The sequence below is a fragment of the Podarcis gaigeae genome (assembly GCF_964106915.1).
Source record: "Podarcis gaigeae genome assembly, chromosome: 10".
NCBI classification, from domain to species: Eukaryota; Metazoa; Chordata; class Lepidosauria; order Squamata; family Lacertidae; genus Podarcis; species Podarcis gaigeae.
Genome location: NC_139686.1, coordinates 827434 through 842780, shown reverse-complemented (window position 1 = coordinate 842780; position 15347 = coordinate 827434). Strand labels below are relative to the sequence as shown.

Sequence of the window (15347 nt, the reverse complement as noted above, 5' to 3'; positions counted from 1 at the left end):
CAGTTTCTGGCATCTGTTTTTAGATCAGGGGTGGGAGGGGGGCAGAAGGGGGAAATGAAAACTGGAAGATGGGTCTACAGACACACACACACACACACACACACACACACACTGCCCTGCAAGCTGCAGCCCCAAGAGACCCTCTGCTCCATCTCTGCAATTGCTTCCACTGCCTCCTTCGCCCACAGAGGCCTTCTCAGCGCCAGCAGGAAAACCAAACCGGGGCACCTTTGGGTGCCAAAGAAAGATGGCGGACCCCATGAGCACACAGGCCAGTTCCACAACAACTTTGCAGGGCAGACCCAGCACCCTGTCTTTGAAGCAAAGTTGAAAGCCTCTTTCCGTTCCTGCAGCAGTTGGAAAAAAACCCCAGCTAATGCTATTCTAGGAAACATCAGCAGAAGAATTGTGTCCCAATAAAGGGAAGTCAGAGTAGTGCTCTATTCTGCCTTAGGCCTGGAGAACTGTGTCCAATTCTGGGCACCACAATTTAAGACGGATGTTGACAAGCTGGGAGGTGGGCAGAGGCTAAGGACCAAGGTGATCCAGGGTTTGGAAACCAAGCCTGATGAGGAACGGTTGAAGGAGCTGGGGATGTTTCGCCTGGGAAAGGGGAGACCGAGAGGAGACAGGAAAGACATCTTCAAGGGCTGTCACAAGCTGGTTTTCTCCTGCTCTGGAGGGCAGGACTCGAACCCATGGCTTCAAGTGACAAGAAAGGAGATACTGACTAAACATCAGGAAGAACTTTCTGGCAGTAAGAGCTGTTTGGCAGTAGAATGGTCTCCCTCAGGAGGCTGTGGGCTCTCCTTCCTTGGAGGTTTTTACACGGGGGGGGGGGGGTGTGCTGAAATTCTGATGCTTGAGCTGAAATTCCTGCATTTCCGGGGGCTGGGCTGGATGACCCTTGGGATCCCTTCCAGCTCCGCATGGGTCTCTGATTCGAAGAATCCTCCTGGCAGATAGAGCCACGATGGCACTCTCTCCTGGGGCCGGTGTGGCAGCTGCCTCTGGCCTGGGCCAGGTTTGGCAGCCTTGCCCAAGCGTGCCACGGGGCGCACGGCAGCAGGGAGCACTCCCCTGCCAACTGGAACAAGGAGGCCGGAACAATTACCCCACTGGGAGCCTGGCCAGGAGGCCAGAATTAGCAGCCGGGCCACCATGCTGTCAATCAAACCCATGGGTCCCGCCTCTGGCCTCTCCCTCCCTCCTGCAGCAGAGCAGCGCCCCCTAGTGCCAAACGGCAGAAGGGCCCCCAGCTGGCACCCTGCCTAGGCAGCAGGACTGGAGGGGGGGCTGTGCTGGGGGGGGCGGCAGGAGGAGATCTTCCTCAGCCAGCCACCAGGATCCCAGGGGCCGCCTCTCTGCACCCCCTTGGCCTGGCCAGGAGGGAAGCTCAGCCACTAGGGCCCAAGAAGCTCAGAAGACCTGCTGGATCGGGCCCACGGAGCCCATCCTGCGTGGCCGACCGGGAGGCCTGAAAGCAGGAGCCGGGAACAAGGGCATTTCCTCTGCTGCTGTTTCCAGCAGCAGACATCCAGAGAAACCTTCTGCCCATGAATGTGGAGGCAGAGCAGAGCCATCCTGGCTTTGTTGTTGTTTAGTCGTTTAGTCATGTCCGACTCTTCGTGACCCCATGGACCAGAGAACGCCAGGCACCTCTGTCCTCCACTGCCTCCCGCACTTTGGTCAAACTCATGCTGGTAACCTCGAAAACACTATCCAACCATCTCGTCCTCTGCCGTCCCCTTCTCCTTGTGCCCTCCATCTTTCCCAACATCAGGGTCTTCTCCAGGGAGTCTTCTCTTCTCATGAGGTGGCCAAAGTACTGGAGCCTCAGCTTCACAATCTGTCCTTCCAGTGAGCACTCAGGGTTGATTTCCTTCAGTATGGAGAGGTTTGATCTTCTTGCAGTCCATGGGACTCTCAAGAGTCTCCTCCAGCACCAGAATTCAAAAGCATCAATTCTTCGGCGATCAGCCTTCTTTATGGCCCAGCTCTCACTTCCATACATCACTACTGGGAAAACCATAGCTTTAACTATACGAACCTTTGTTGGCAAGGTGATGTCTCTACTTCTCAAGATGCTGTCTAGGCCTGTCATTGCCCTTCTCCCAAGAAGCAGGCGTCTTTTAATTTCGTGGCTGCTGTCACCATCTGCAGTGATCATTGAGCCTAAGAAAGTAAAATCTCTCACTACCTCCATTTCTTCCCCTTCTATTTGCCAGGAGGTGATGGGACCAGTGGCATCTTCATTTTTTTTGATGTTGAGCTTCAGACCATATTTTGCGCTCTCCTCTTTCACCCTCATTAAAAGGTTCTTTAATTCCTCCTCACTTTCTGCCATCAAGGTTGTGTCATCTGCATATCTGAGGTTGTTGATATTTCTTCCGGCAATCTTAATTCCGGCTAGGGATTCATCCAGCCCAGCCTTTCGCATGATGAATTCTGCATATAAGTTAAATAAGCAGGGAGACAAAATACAGCCTTGTCGTACTCCTTTCCCAATTTTGAACCAATCAGTTGTACCATATCCAGTTCTAACTGTAGCTTCTTGTCCCACATAGAGATTTCTCAGGAGACAGATGAGGTGATCAGGCACTCCCATTTCTTTAAGAACTTGCCATAGTTTGCCGTGGTCGACACAGTCAAAGGCTTTTGCATAGTCAATGAAGCAGAAGTAGATGTCTTTCTGGAACTCTCTAGCTTTCTCCATAATCCAGCGCATGTTTGCAATTTGGTCTCTAGTTCCTCTGCCTCTTCTAAATCCAGCTTGCACTTCTGGGAGTTCTCGGTCCACATACTGCTTGAGCCTTCCTTGTAGAATTTTAAGCATAACCTTGCTAGCGTGTGAAATGAGTGCAATTGTGCGGTAGTTGGAGCATTCTTTGGCACTGCCCTTCTTTGGGATTGGGATGTAGACTGATCTTCTCCAATCTTCTGGCCACTGCTGAGTTTTCCAAACTTGCTGGCATATTGAGTGTAGCACCTTAACAGCATCATCTTTTAAAATTTTAAATAGTTCAGCTGGAATACCATCACTTCCACTGGCCTTGTTATTTGCAGTGCTTTCTAATGCCCATTTGACTTCACTTTCCAGGATGTCTGGCTCAAGGTCAGCAACCACACTACCTGGGGTATACGAGACATCCATTTCTTTCTGGTATAATTCCTCTGTAATTCCTCAGAGGAATTATACCATCCTGGCTAGGAGCCCTCAATAGCCATAGCCTTCTCCTTTCCTTCCCCTCTTCCTCCTCCTCCTCCTCCCCTTTTTCCTTCTCCTCCTTCTCCTTCTCCTCCTCCTTCCTTTCCTCCTCCTCCTCCTTTTCCTCCTCCTTTTCCTCCTCCATGAACTTGTCCAATCCGTTTTTAAAGCCATCCAAATGCCTGCCTCCAGTGGGAGGGAGTTCCACTGTTCAACTCTGCACTGCTTGAAGGAGGACTTTTTTTATTCAATTTTCTGTTTTGCAGTTTAAAACACTCCTTTTTACATTCTTAAAATATCAACGGCTTCCCTTCTCCTCTTCCCATGCTTCATTTTACGTATCACAAATCCCTGCATATTTTAAAAAAACTATACGATTCAGTCTTCCATTATTGCATCCATCAAAGCTTATTTACACTGTTGAATTTCTCTTAATGCTGCCAGCGTTTTCAGCTGTGCACAATTATTTCCCAGGTATTCAATAAACGTTTTCCAATCTTCTCTAAAGGTATGTTCTTCCAGTTCTCTTATTCTATATGTTAAGTCTATGAGTTGTGAATGTTCTGTCAACTTAAGTTGCCATTCTCCTTTGGTTGGGACCTCACTCGTTTTCTATTTTTGGTCTAACGAAACACAAGCCGCACTAGTGGTCAGACATAAATAACCTTTTTGACACCTGGGAATTTCAGTCTGAATTATCCCCAACACAAAGGACTCTGGGGTTTTTTGGGGGGCGGGGAGACTTTTTACATCTGTCCTGATTCTTCCTTCACTAGCAGCGACAACCACCAGTGCCGGCTTCTCCCATGGCATGCTAACAAAGGGAACCCCTCCGGGTGCGGGACGTGTAGTTCCATGGCAGAGCCCCCCCCCCCATGCAAAAGATCCCAGCTGCCATTTCCCACTGAAATGTTCTCCGAGCTGAGAGAGACCCCGGCGAGGCAAACCCACCCCTCAGTCAGCAGACACACACAAACACAAATTCCTGTGCTCCTCTTCCTTCCACACTCCCCCCCCCATGTCATTTCTACAAAGCCATCCAAATGCACAGAGAAACAAAACCCACAAATAGGTCTCCGCCCTGGCGAGCATACAGTCAGCCCGGGGGGGCTAAGAGGTTTAACCAAAAACTTTGCAGATGGGGAGGGGAGAGGAAAGGGTTCGCAGTGGGAGGGGGGACCTAAGGGGGTGGGAAAAAGAGCAAAGCCAAGGCAGAGGCTGAAGAGGCCTTGGAAAGTCAAGGCAGAGGCTGCGCTTTGCAAAGAGTGCCTGCTAAGCTGGTGAGGAGCACAAGAAGAATCTGGCTGGGGGATGCTTAGAGATATTTTAATATACAGTCATACCTCGTGTTGCGTTTGCTTCAGGTTGAGCATTTTCAGGTAGCGTCCCACAGCGACCCGGAAGTACCGGAAAGAGTTACTTCCGGGTTTGGCCGCTTGTGCATGCGCAGGTGCTGAAAATGACATCACGCGCATGCGCAGAAGCGGCAAATCGCGACCCGCGCATGCGCAGACATGGGTTGCATTCTGCTCAGGTTGCGAACGGGGCTCCGGAATGGATCCCATTTGCAACCAGAGGTACCACTGTATTAAGAAATGAAATAATACAGAAACAATGCATTGAAATGAACTCACTTGCAGGATTTGAGTAATACACTTACAATGGACAAATATAAACACCAATATGAGGTGAAAATGTTAAGAACAGATTAAGAACACAAGTTTAATTTTAGTATATAAGGTTTATAAAATTATACCCAGAACAGACAAATATGTAATAAATAGGAAAGGGAAGTCGCGGGGGGGGGGGTTAACTGAAATTGTAAAATGCAATTTGAATTTTTGAATATGTTAAAATTTGTTGGGAAATCTTAATAAAAATGATTTTAAAAAGAAAAGAAATAAAATAATCTGGAGAGCGCATCTCACGCAGGCCACTCTGCGCATGTCAAGGAGGAGACTTCGCTCTGCTTTCTCTCCCACGGACTCAGGCTTGAGAGACGCACCTATCGACCGTCAGACTCTGCATGAGCAATCAGTGTTGCTCCAGGCAAGCTGCATGCCCTTATTTATTGTGCTGCTTGCAGGTTTATCCGACTGCTTGACACCTTATTTAAGCCACGCGGAGACACGCAAATGCTCTTCAGAGAGTTGAGGGAGGCAGATTTGTGGTCCCCTGCCCCAGCCGCCCGGCTTCTGCCCCACACGGCAGAGCCCCTTCCCCCAGCTCCGTCCTGGGGAGGGGCGGGCGGGCGATGCGTCTGCCACATGCCAGCCAAGCGCATTTCCTAAGGGGCTCCCCTGCTCACAGGAGAAGCATTTGGGCACAGGCTCGGCAAAATGGGGTCATGGCAACCTTCCTCAGATCTGCCTCGGGAGCCTGGCTGGTGCTGGCAGAGGAGGCTCCTCATCTGAAAGGGGGGGGGGACACTTATTTGGGAACCATCAGTGAAGGAGTTTGTGCCATGGTCAGAATTCTGAGGAATGGGGATGAACATGAACAGGATTGGGGAATTCCCCTCTGCAAACCGATGGCACAGCTGCGTTTGGGGTGCTGCCCCTTGAAAAGGATATTGTGGGGATAGGAAAGGAGATTGAGGGGCAGAGGGGCTCTCCTAGGAAGAAAGGGGGAGGAATTTGGTTCATTTCAGGTCAGAGAAAAGGAGGCTAAGGGGCAAAAGGATAAGATTCAGGATGGATAAAAGCAAGCATATTTAGAAGAGATCTGAAGGGAAGTTTTCAACAGCTCAACAGTTGATGTTTTATGGAGTTTTTAATGTTTTGTGGGAGCCCCCCAGAGTGGCTGGAGCCACCCAGTTAGATGGGCGGCATATAAATAAACAAATAAATTTCTTATTCCACAGGTGAACATGTGCTTAATAAACTCACTCCCACAGGAGACAGTGAGGGCCACCAACCTGTTTGGCTTTGAAGGGGGATGAGAGTTTTAGTCACAAGGACCAGGTGGATCTTCCAGGTTCAGGGGCAAAATACCCCACCTCCCCCCGATCTCCAGTCACGGGAGAGCAGCCCTTGCCTTCTTGCTTGCGGGCTTCTGAGGCCAGTGTGGGAAAGAGGAGGCTGGTCTAGATGGGCCCAGAAGGGCCCCCAAGGAAGGATGGCAGTTTTGGTGGGTCTCTGGGGTACCGGCAGAAAGGTGAGATTTGCCACAAAGGAACCCCCCTCCCGAGTTTCCATCTAAATGGAGGCACATAGTGTGTGTTTGCAGGCAAGGTGAGCACAGGTGTGCAGGTGCGCCAGCAAGCCCAGACACACACCTGCACATACAGAGACGGGGATTTGGAGGGGGGGAGGAGCTGCTAAAGTCTGGAGGCTGCAAGGACCAAGAAGGAGCCACCCCCCCCCCTGCACACAAGCACACACTGGTTCCAGCAGCCAGTCCAGGGAGGCCTCAGCACCCCCCAAAAGTGCTCTCTGGCCGAAAGCACTGATCCCGTGCCGCCTGCCCTTGCCAGCAGGGTGAGAGCTGGCCGCTCAGCTGCCCGGCCTCAGGATGCCAGGGCTGCGCTCATAAAGCCTACCTTGCAGGCAGAGCGGAGGAGCGGGGGGGGTGCCTGGCCCTTGGGAGACAAACGGCCTTCAGAGGCCCCTGGATCCGCTCAACCGTCCCCCGTGGGAGCCGAATTCGCGTCCTTTTGGGGAGCAGGGAAGGGGGGGGGGGGACGCCGGCAGCCCCAGCCGATCAATCCCAGCAGGCGGCCGGCGGGGCAGAGGCAAAGACGGGCAGCCTAGGCTGGGCCTGTCGCTTCCAATCAGGCGGCAGCGCCAACCTCGGGGGACTGTTTTGATCATTAGCGCAGAGGACTTTTTCATCGCTTAGCTCCATCAAATTAATCCGAAGTGAAAAACGAGGTGCTGACAAAGGAACTGCGCATAAAGGCAGCCCTGCGACAGCGGAGGAGAGCAGAACGGGGGCTCCCAAAGCAGCCCCCCTCGCAGCCAGCGCCAAGCGGATGCCAGCCCAAGAGCCAGAGCCACCAAGGTCACGGGGAAGCGGAGAGAGGAGGGGGCCCTTGCCCACCCCCTCCGGAAGAAGCCATGCTCAGAGCCCTGCGCATGGAAGGAAGCACTCTCAAGCAGCCCTGAGCACCATCAAATCTATGCTTCCAGGTGCCATAAGAAAGCTGCAGAGATAGCGCAGGATAGTGCGCACCCCGGAAATGATCTCTTTCAGCTTCTGCCTTTGGGAAGAAGGTCCAGGGTTATAAAGACCAGGACTAGGGCCTGAGAAACAGTTTCAATCCAAATGCAATTTCGGTTTTAAACACAATGTAAGGTAGTTTCTATGCAAGTATATTGTATTTAAAAATGGGGTATCAGAGTTTTTAGGGGGCTAACCAGGCTGGGATAGCTGGGATAGCAGGCTTGTTGGTTTTTGAATGTCTTATGTAGGTTTTTCAATTTCGTTGTTCTGTATGGGACAATGACAAAAACGACTATCTTATCGTATCGTGCACGTGCAAAGTCACCGGCAGAAAATGCAACGAAGGAGCCGCAAGAGGCTTTATTTGGGGAGGGCTGGCAGGCCGCCACAGCCCCCTGGAATGTGAGGAGGAAGGGGAAAAGGAACACCATAGTGGAGAGAAAATGGACCTCTCGGTGGTCGCTCAGGCTACCGTCGCCCCCTCCGTGCCCCGGTGTCATAGCAGATCTGGATATGGGTCAAGAAGTCCTCCGTGGGTGCCCAGGGTGCCCACCCACAAGAGCAGGAGGGGACGAGGCAGAGGAAACACACCAGGAGCTGGGCACGACCCAACCCCCCCCCCCCCGCCCCAAATTCGCCGCCAGAGGGTCTGTCGTCACGCCTGGGATGACACCAGGGAGGTGGAGCCCAGCTGTCAAGGGGCGGCCAGAGGTCCCCTCCCACAAAGGGGGCTGGGAACACCCCACGCCAAACCCCACAGAGCCTGCTGCCCAGGCAACCCTGATTCTGTGACCCAAAACAACGATCCCCATTCATCCCCTGCGTGTGATTCATGCTGCTAGTTCTGTGTGAGGAGGCGCAATTCTCCAAGCCACCTTCCAGCTGCCCCTCCTCCAGATTGGAGCCCCCTGGCACCCACCAGGGTGAGGGCTGAGCCAAGGAGAGTGGGCCGGGACCCTCCCCACAGTACAACTTCCTCACTGCTGCCGCCAGCCTTCTGCTGGGGCCAGGCTCATTCAGGCCCCGCTGAGCAAGCCAGGAAAGGCCCGCTTTGCCCCTGCCTCAGACTAAAAGGGATGCGGGCCCAGCCGGGGCTGCCAAAGAAGATTAGGGACGGAGCCGCCTGTCAAGGGCAGACCAGGCAAAGCCAGGAGGAAGAGGCCGGTTTGCAGGTGGCACACTCAACTGCGCCAGGGAGCCCCTGGCACCCGGATCTTTATCCCTAACAGTCTTCTCACAGGTTGTTGATGAGGGGAGACAGGAGTGGGTCCGAGGAAGACCCCAGGAGCCACAAAAAACCTTCCCTCCCTCCCCACTCGCGTGCAAAGGTGCCCCTTGCCCCCCCCCAAACTGCCTCTTGATGCAAAGATTGCTGCAGGGAGACACCCTCCAGTTGCCCCCCATGGGGGGCTGAAAACAAGAGCAGCTCAGCCTGAACCTCCGGCCTCAAGTCAGGCCAAATCGCCACCTTCAAAGCCTTCCTCCATCATCATCACCATCATTTTATTTATAAGATTTATCTACTGCCCTTCATTTAAAGATCTCAGGGCATTTATACATTTATACATTTATTAAGAAACCAGAAGCATTTTTACTTGGCATCGTAGGAGATGATATAAACAGAAAGGATTGTAAGTTGTTTTTATATGCAAGAATATTATTGGCACAAAAATGGAAGCAAGAAGAATTACCGACAAAAGAAGAATGGAGGATGAAATTGATGGACTATGCAGAATTGGATAAACTAATTGGAAGAATTCGAAACCTGCGGAACCAGAGATTCACAGAAGACTGGTGTAAATTTACGGACTAGTCAAAAAGTAATTGTGATGACCAGATTTTGTGAGGCACGTTATTTGAATTATTGCAAAAATGGTTAAAGGGGTGGATTGTGAGTTAAGATAAAGGAAATAGGAATTTAAGAAATGCAGAAGAAATGATAGAAATGGTGGATCATCAGAGGTGCCGATGGAAGTCCAAAAAGATTGTATAAAATGTGAAGTTCTGTGGAATGTATAATAATTGGTATGTTGAAATTAATAAAAATTATATATTAAAAAAATATAAAGATCTCAGGGCGGTTCACAAAATGAAAAGAGGGGCCCTGGCGCCCAGCCGTTCTTTGCGGGCTCTGCCCCGGCCCCCGCCAGCCCACCTGCCTCGGCCCCCTTCCGGGCTTACCTTCTTCCCAATCAGCTTCTTGCGCAGAAACTCCCGGGCCTCAAACATGTAGGGGATGTCGTAGAGGGGGCGCAGCTTCCGGTTCTTGTCCTGCGGAGGGAAAGCAACAGCAGTCAGGGCAGTGATTAAGGAGATGAAGATAAAAGTTATTCACGTATGCCACAGCTGTGGCAAGGACTTTGCAGGCCCCAAATTGGAAATCACAAGATGTTCCTACTATTGCAGAGGGCCAGTTGAAAATGACAGACTATGCCAAATTGACCGGAAGGATTCAGGATCAGGACGACCAGAGATTCAAGGACAATTGGAGTAAATTTGCTGAATATTTGAAGGCCAGTTGTAAAAACTTAAAAACAGTAGCAGGACTGAAGTAGCTCCTACAATGCAAAATAGATAGGGTGGGAAATGATAAAATATGCAATGGACTTGATAAAGGATAGCAACTGAAGGGAGGAAGGGAAGCCACGAGCTCGCCAGAGCCAAAAAGTTTATGTGTTGAAGAATGTATGGTAAGAAATAATATGTAAAGAAAATAATAAAAATTTATTGGGGGGGGACACAGAAGTCAGGGCAGTGGCAGAGTGCCCAGGAGGGGCGGCGATGGGAGCAGCAGCTCTTCATGGCTCAAAAGGGACATGTCTCCCTTTTTTTTGAAATCCTTTTTTATTTGATTTCACAGATGTAAATTAGTTACAATACCAAATACATATCCCCCGCCCCCATCCCCTCCATGGGCTCTATTGTCAACTTTTCCAAATGCATATTACTTCATAATCTGTATTTCAATATTGTCCATAGCATTTGGTGAGATTAAAAGCCTGATAATGTTTTCATATGCTTACAGTGGTCTCCTAAATAAATTATAAACTTTCCCCATTCTTTCTTGAATTTATTGTCTTCAGGTCACTTCAAGAAGAGAACCAGCCCAGTCCCCTGGTCACTTCATTTATTTATTTTAAAAAAATAATTGAGGACCGTGAAATCATTAAAAAGAAAAATCAAAGCAGTATACAACTGTATATTAAACAACTACTGAAAAGTTAAAAACAGACATCAGTTAGCCATTGCGGAAAGATGAGCTCCCCACTGCCTGCGTAGGGTTCTGGCAGAATAGGAGTTTTCACCTGGCATTTAAAAGTTGGCACCTACTGGATTTCTAGTGGCAGGGAGTTCCACAGGACTAGGCCAATGACATTAAAGGCTCAGATCCTTGTCCTTGTCAAGGGAGCCTCACCAACTTGGAAAACGACCAGCGCCGTTCCTGCAGGTGATCTGAGGGGGGGGGGGGCAAGCTGTCAGGGCTTTGTAAATTAAGGCAAGGCCCCTAAACCTGGCTGGGGAGCTGATGGGCACCCAGTGCAGGGGCTTTAACACGGAGGTCTCCACCTGTTTCGCCACTGCCTGCCCCCCTCCCCGGCCCCTGCCTCCAAGGCAAGCTGCTTTGCTGTGACCCCCCCCCCCCAACTTCTCCTGGCACATGCCAGCACAGAGGCCGAGCGAGTCATCCCTGGAAAAGCAGGTCGCTTCTCCCACCCGGAGCCCATTGGCACCGCCAGCCAGCCCATCACGGCTGAACGTCTCTGACAGCTGCCGAGGGGAAGCCCCAGGGCACAGCCAGGGCTCAAAGGCCGGAGTTGGGGGCAGCCGCTGGCCATGGCAGCATCTGGCGCAGAGCCAGGCTGGACGGAGCCGACTGGAGGAAGCCTGTTTCAATCTGGGTACAGGCCTGGGCATGGCGCCAAAGCAGCAGGGCACCATCTTGCCCCAAATGCCGCTTGGCATCTCTATGAAGCCCCTGGGAGAGGCTATGGGGGGATTGGGGGCAAGGCATCATCCGGACAGGGATTATATGTTTCTGGACCAGCCTCCTCCCCCCCCCCCCCGGTTATCCATGCGCAGGCAACCTCTGGGCTTGAACACCGCCATGTGCTCTAGGCAGGGCTGCCCTGGTGCAAATCACCCAACTGCTCACTAGGGCAGGATCTCGCCAACATTTTAACTTGCTGCTGGAAAAACTGCACTGGCTGCCCGCTGGAGAGCAGGAAAAGTTGAAACTGCTCGTTTTTGGCGTGCAAAAGGCCCAGGCAGCTTGGGACCAGGAGACCCGAAAGATGCTCAATCGCCCCTTCTCTCTGCCCAATCGAACACAGAGCTCTGCAAGGGAGGACGTCCTGCAGAGACTCTCTTACTGGGAGGCCTGTGCCACCCAACTCAGCTCCTGGGCTGGCGTGTGGCGGCTCCTCTGCCCTTTTAGGATTCCCCCCCTTGAATATGAGGCAGGTGCAGACTCTGCTCCTTTTGGCGGCCGCTGAAGACCTTCCCCTCCCAAGGAGGCATTTAAGGGGAGACCTTTCCCAGGCTGTGTCTGTTTTGGAATTGTTTCTAAGCCGCTTCCTCGGCGCTTGTTTGCTGCCCTGGGCTCCTTGGGGAGGCAGGGCCAGATATAAACGGAATGAGTAAATAAGAAAGCAAATAAAGCCTTTGGAGCAGAAGCTACTCAAATCCAACAGCAACATTCAGCTGAGCCAGGAAACTCCCTCAAGCTCTGGGCCGGCAACCTTTCGCTCAAACACTCAGCCAGGGAGGGGGAAGAAAGCCCTCCCTTCTGGGGGCCAGGGGTGAGATCTGGAGGGGCCACACATCCAGCCTGCAGATCGACATCTCCACCCACAAATGCCCCACACAAAGCTGGCACCGAGAGCTGGCAGCTGATTGGAACAGGTGCCCACAAGCAGCCCCAGGGAGGGCACACACCTGGGAGAAAACCTCCTTCTGGGCTGGTGGCGCTATCCGTCATAGAATCGGGACCATGGGGGTCATCTAGGCCAACCCCCTGCAATGCAGGAATCTTTTGCCCAACGCAAGGCTCAAACACACAACCCTGAGATGAAGAATCTCACGCTCTACCAACTGAGATCTCCGTCCCTGCAAAAGAATCCACGGAAAAACCTCCTCGGGCGACAAAGACCTTTGCCAAACATGCCCTCAGAGGCTGCCTTGCTAAAGAAAGGCTGGGGGGGGGGGGGTTTGGAGCATGAGGGAAAGAACCAGGCCACAATCTGCGCCCAGCATTTGGGAAACGCCACCCCCTCCCCCTGTGGATACTTGGGAGTTTGCTCAGCTCTCCTCCGCAGCCTCACGGCATTGCCTAACCTTTATTTATTATAAATGCCTCTGCCCTCCTCCAAGTATTGCAAAGGTCTGCAGAGTTGCCAGCGCAGGACCCTCCTCCCTGCATCCTCCGCGGGGGAAGAGGCTGCAGGCAAACAGGCCAATAAATTATTACATATCTGTGTGTGCGACAGAGCGGCTTCCCAGGTAGGAGGAGCGCAGAGCTCAAGGTGCTGCAAATTAACCCTCACTTAAATCCAAGCTTAGCAAGTCCATTAGCTATGCAAACACCACTCAGCCTGGCACCTACGCAACCCCCACCCCACGGTGCCCGCTCGCCCAGGGGCATGCACCAGGCAGCTCCTATTCTCAGCCTCCCAGAAAGCGGGTCAGCAGCAGATCAGAGAGAAGGGCTGCCTGGACAGCTCAGCTGGCTAGAGTGTGGTTCCGCTAACACGAATGCTGCAGGTCCATTCCCCTTACGGGACAGCAGCATATTCTTGCATTTCAGGCGGCTGGGCTAGGACATGGGTAGGCAAACTAAGCCCCGGGGGCTGGATCCGGCCCAGTTGCCTTCTAAATCCGGCCCCCAGACAGCCCAGGAATCAGCGTGTTTTTACATGAGTAGAATGTGTCCTTTTATTTAAAGTGCATCTCTGGGTTATTTGTGGGGCATAGGAATTCGTTCATTCCCCCCCCCCCCCAAAAAAATAGTCCGGCCCCCTGCAAGGTCTGAGGGACAGTGGATCGGCCCCCTGCTGAAAAAGGTTGCTGACCCCTAGACTAGGATGATCCTCACGTTCCTTTCAGACTCTGCAATTCTCTGAATGCTCCAGGCCAGGCCTAGGCAAACTCGGCCCTCCAGATGTTTTGGGACTACAACTCCCATCATCCCTAGCTAACAGGACCAGTGGTCAGGGATGCTGGGAGTGGCAGTCCCAAAACATCTGGAGGGCCGAGTTTGCCTGAGCCTGCTCCAAGCAGCTGGTTGGGGAGCTCCAACCCAAAGGTCCCCCCCCCCAGCCTCCCCCTCTCTGGGTCTCACTCAGACGGCCAACGTTTGGGGCAGGAGACACCAGACTGGAGGGGCCAAAGCCCCCCAAGCTAACAAGCGCCCCCAGTTTTGAGCACAGTCCCCCTTTCCCTCTGCAGGACAAAGAGTCCTCAGCCAAGGCCCCCCTGGGAGAGAGGAAGGGCTCCAGACGCCACCGGCTGATTGTGGGGCAGCAAATCAGTGGGGACGTGGAGGCCAGGAGGGCTCCATGGACTTGTCTTATCATTATTGTCCCGACCTGGAGGCAGCGCCGACGCGAGACGCGTTTCGCCACGGAGATGATTCCGATATTTGTGTTAATTGAGTTGTTGGCCATTTGCCACTTTGGGCCTCCCTCGGGATGGAGGAGGGGGTGGAGGCAATAAATGAAATGTCACAATTAAAGGAGGCTTTGCCTTGGAAGCAAACCACCCCCCCCCCAACAGCAGCCTCCTTCTGCTCCCCCTAAGCACAGCAGCTGATGCAGCACCCAAAGGACTCTCCCCAAGGGCCCCCAGACTCCCAGAAGGGAGGGGGCAGCACTGGGCACCGTCTTCACTCCTCTGAAGGTGCCATCAAGGGACGGAGGGGGGGTTGGCTAGAGAAGGAGGCCGGTGCAGGGGGGGGCTGCATCTCTCTTTGCCTTCTTCTCCCCCACCCCACAGAAGACAGGCCAGAAGTCCTGAGCTGGCCAAGAAGACCCCACAACCCCATCCCAGACCAGCCAAACCAAAGGACATATGCGTGTGTCTGCTTGTGTGAAACTCGACCGGAGGGAGGAGCAGGCAAGGAGGCTGCACAGGATCTGTCCTCGAGACCCAGGCTGCATTGAGGGGCAAGTGATGTTGGACTAGATCAGGGGTAGGCAACCTAAGGCCCATGGGTCACAAGCGGCCCATGGGGGTCGTTTATCCGGCCCATGAGCCACCCCTAAACTGAGCCACCCACTTGGCAAGTCCCCCACACGCTGCGCTAAACCGGAGCGGTGAAGCATGGGGACTTGCTTCTGTGGCGCTGGAAATCAGATCTGCGCAGACACCAGAAATCGTGGGTGTGCTTGCAATCCGGCCCATGGAGGGGTCTCCGCTGGAGTGAACCGGCCCAGGCAAGGTAAGCCTTGCCGACCCCTGGACAAGATCCCTTCCAACTCCACGGTTCTCTTCCAGGATTCTCAAACCTCCCCTCCCATGACATGCCTGCCTGCCTGTGCCTCTCCCTCCTGAGGGCCAAGGATGCTCTACCCCAGGGTTCCTGAAGCCTCCCACCCCAAGGGGGGCAGCCATGCACCCCCCGCATTCAGAGCATGAAAGTCAAAGCAAGGCTTTCCCTGCTGCTGTGTTCCTTGCTGGCCAGCAGCCTAGGAGGTCCTGCCATCTCTAGCCTAAATGAGCAGCCTAGACTGCAGCATGCCTCCCGACCTCCCCTAGTGGCATGTGGGGTGGAAGGGAGAAAAGCAGGAGCCCCACAGAGGCCCCCTGGGGAGGGGGCGCAGAGGCTGCTGTGGAAAGCTGCCTGCCGGGTGAGACCTTGAGGCTGCCTCCTGGACGCCCCACGGGGAGGGGAGGGGGCTGCAGAGGCCTTTGTTGTGGAGAGGCTTGGCTCTGCAGATACGGAGCCCGTGCCCCATTTGCTTCAAGGCAGACACTTAAT

At 53.1% G+C, this 15347-nt stretch overlaps 2 protein-coding genes and 1 long non-coding RNA gene across 3 annotated transcripts in view; 2 read left to right on the top strand and 1 right to left on the bottom strand.

Annotated features, from left to right (window-relative positions):
• LOC310826287 overlaps nt 1-15347 on the top strand; it is a 430259-nt gene that overhangs the window by 234655 nt on the left and 180257 nt on the right. The window lies entirely within an intron of this gene.
• Nucleotides 1-15347, top strand: part of GCC1 (GRIP and coiled-coil domain containing 1) — a 451035-nt gene that overhangs the window by 300960 nt on the left and 134728 nt on the right. The gene's annotated exons all lie outside the window — the stretch shown is intronic.
• SND1 (staphylococcal nuclease and tudor domain containing 1) overlaps nt 1-15347 on the bottom strand; it is a 228676-nt gene that overhangs the window by 129589 nt on the left and 83740 nt on the right. Inside the window, exon 11 of the mRNA XM_083700134.1 lies at nt 9554-9643. Within this exon, the coding sequence (XP_083556260.1) occupies nt 9554-9643 (90 nt within the window). The remainder of the gene's footprint in view (nt 1-9553; nt 9644-15347) is intronic.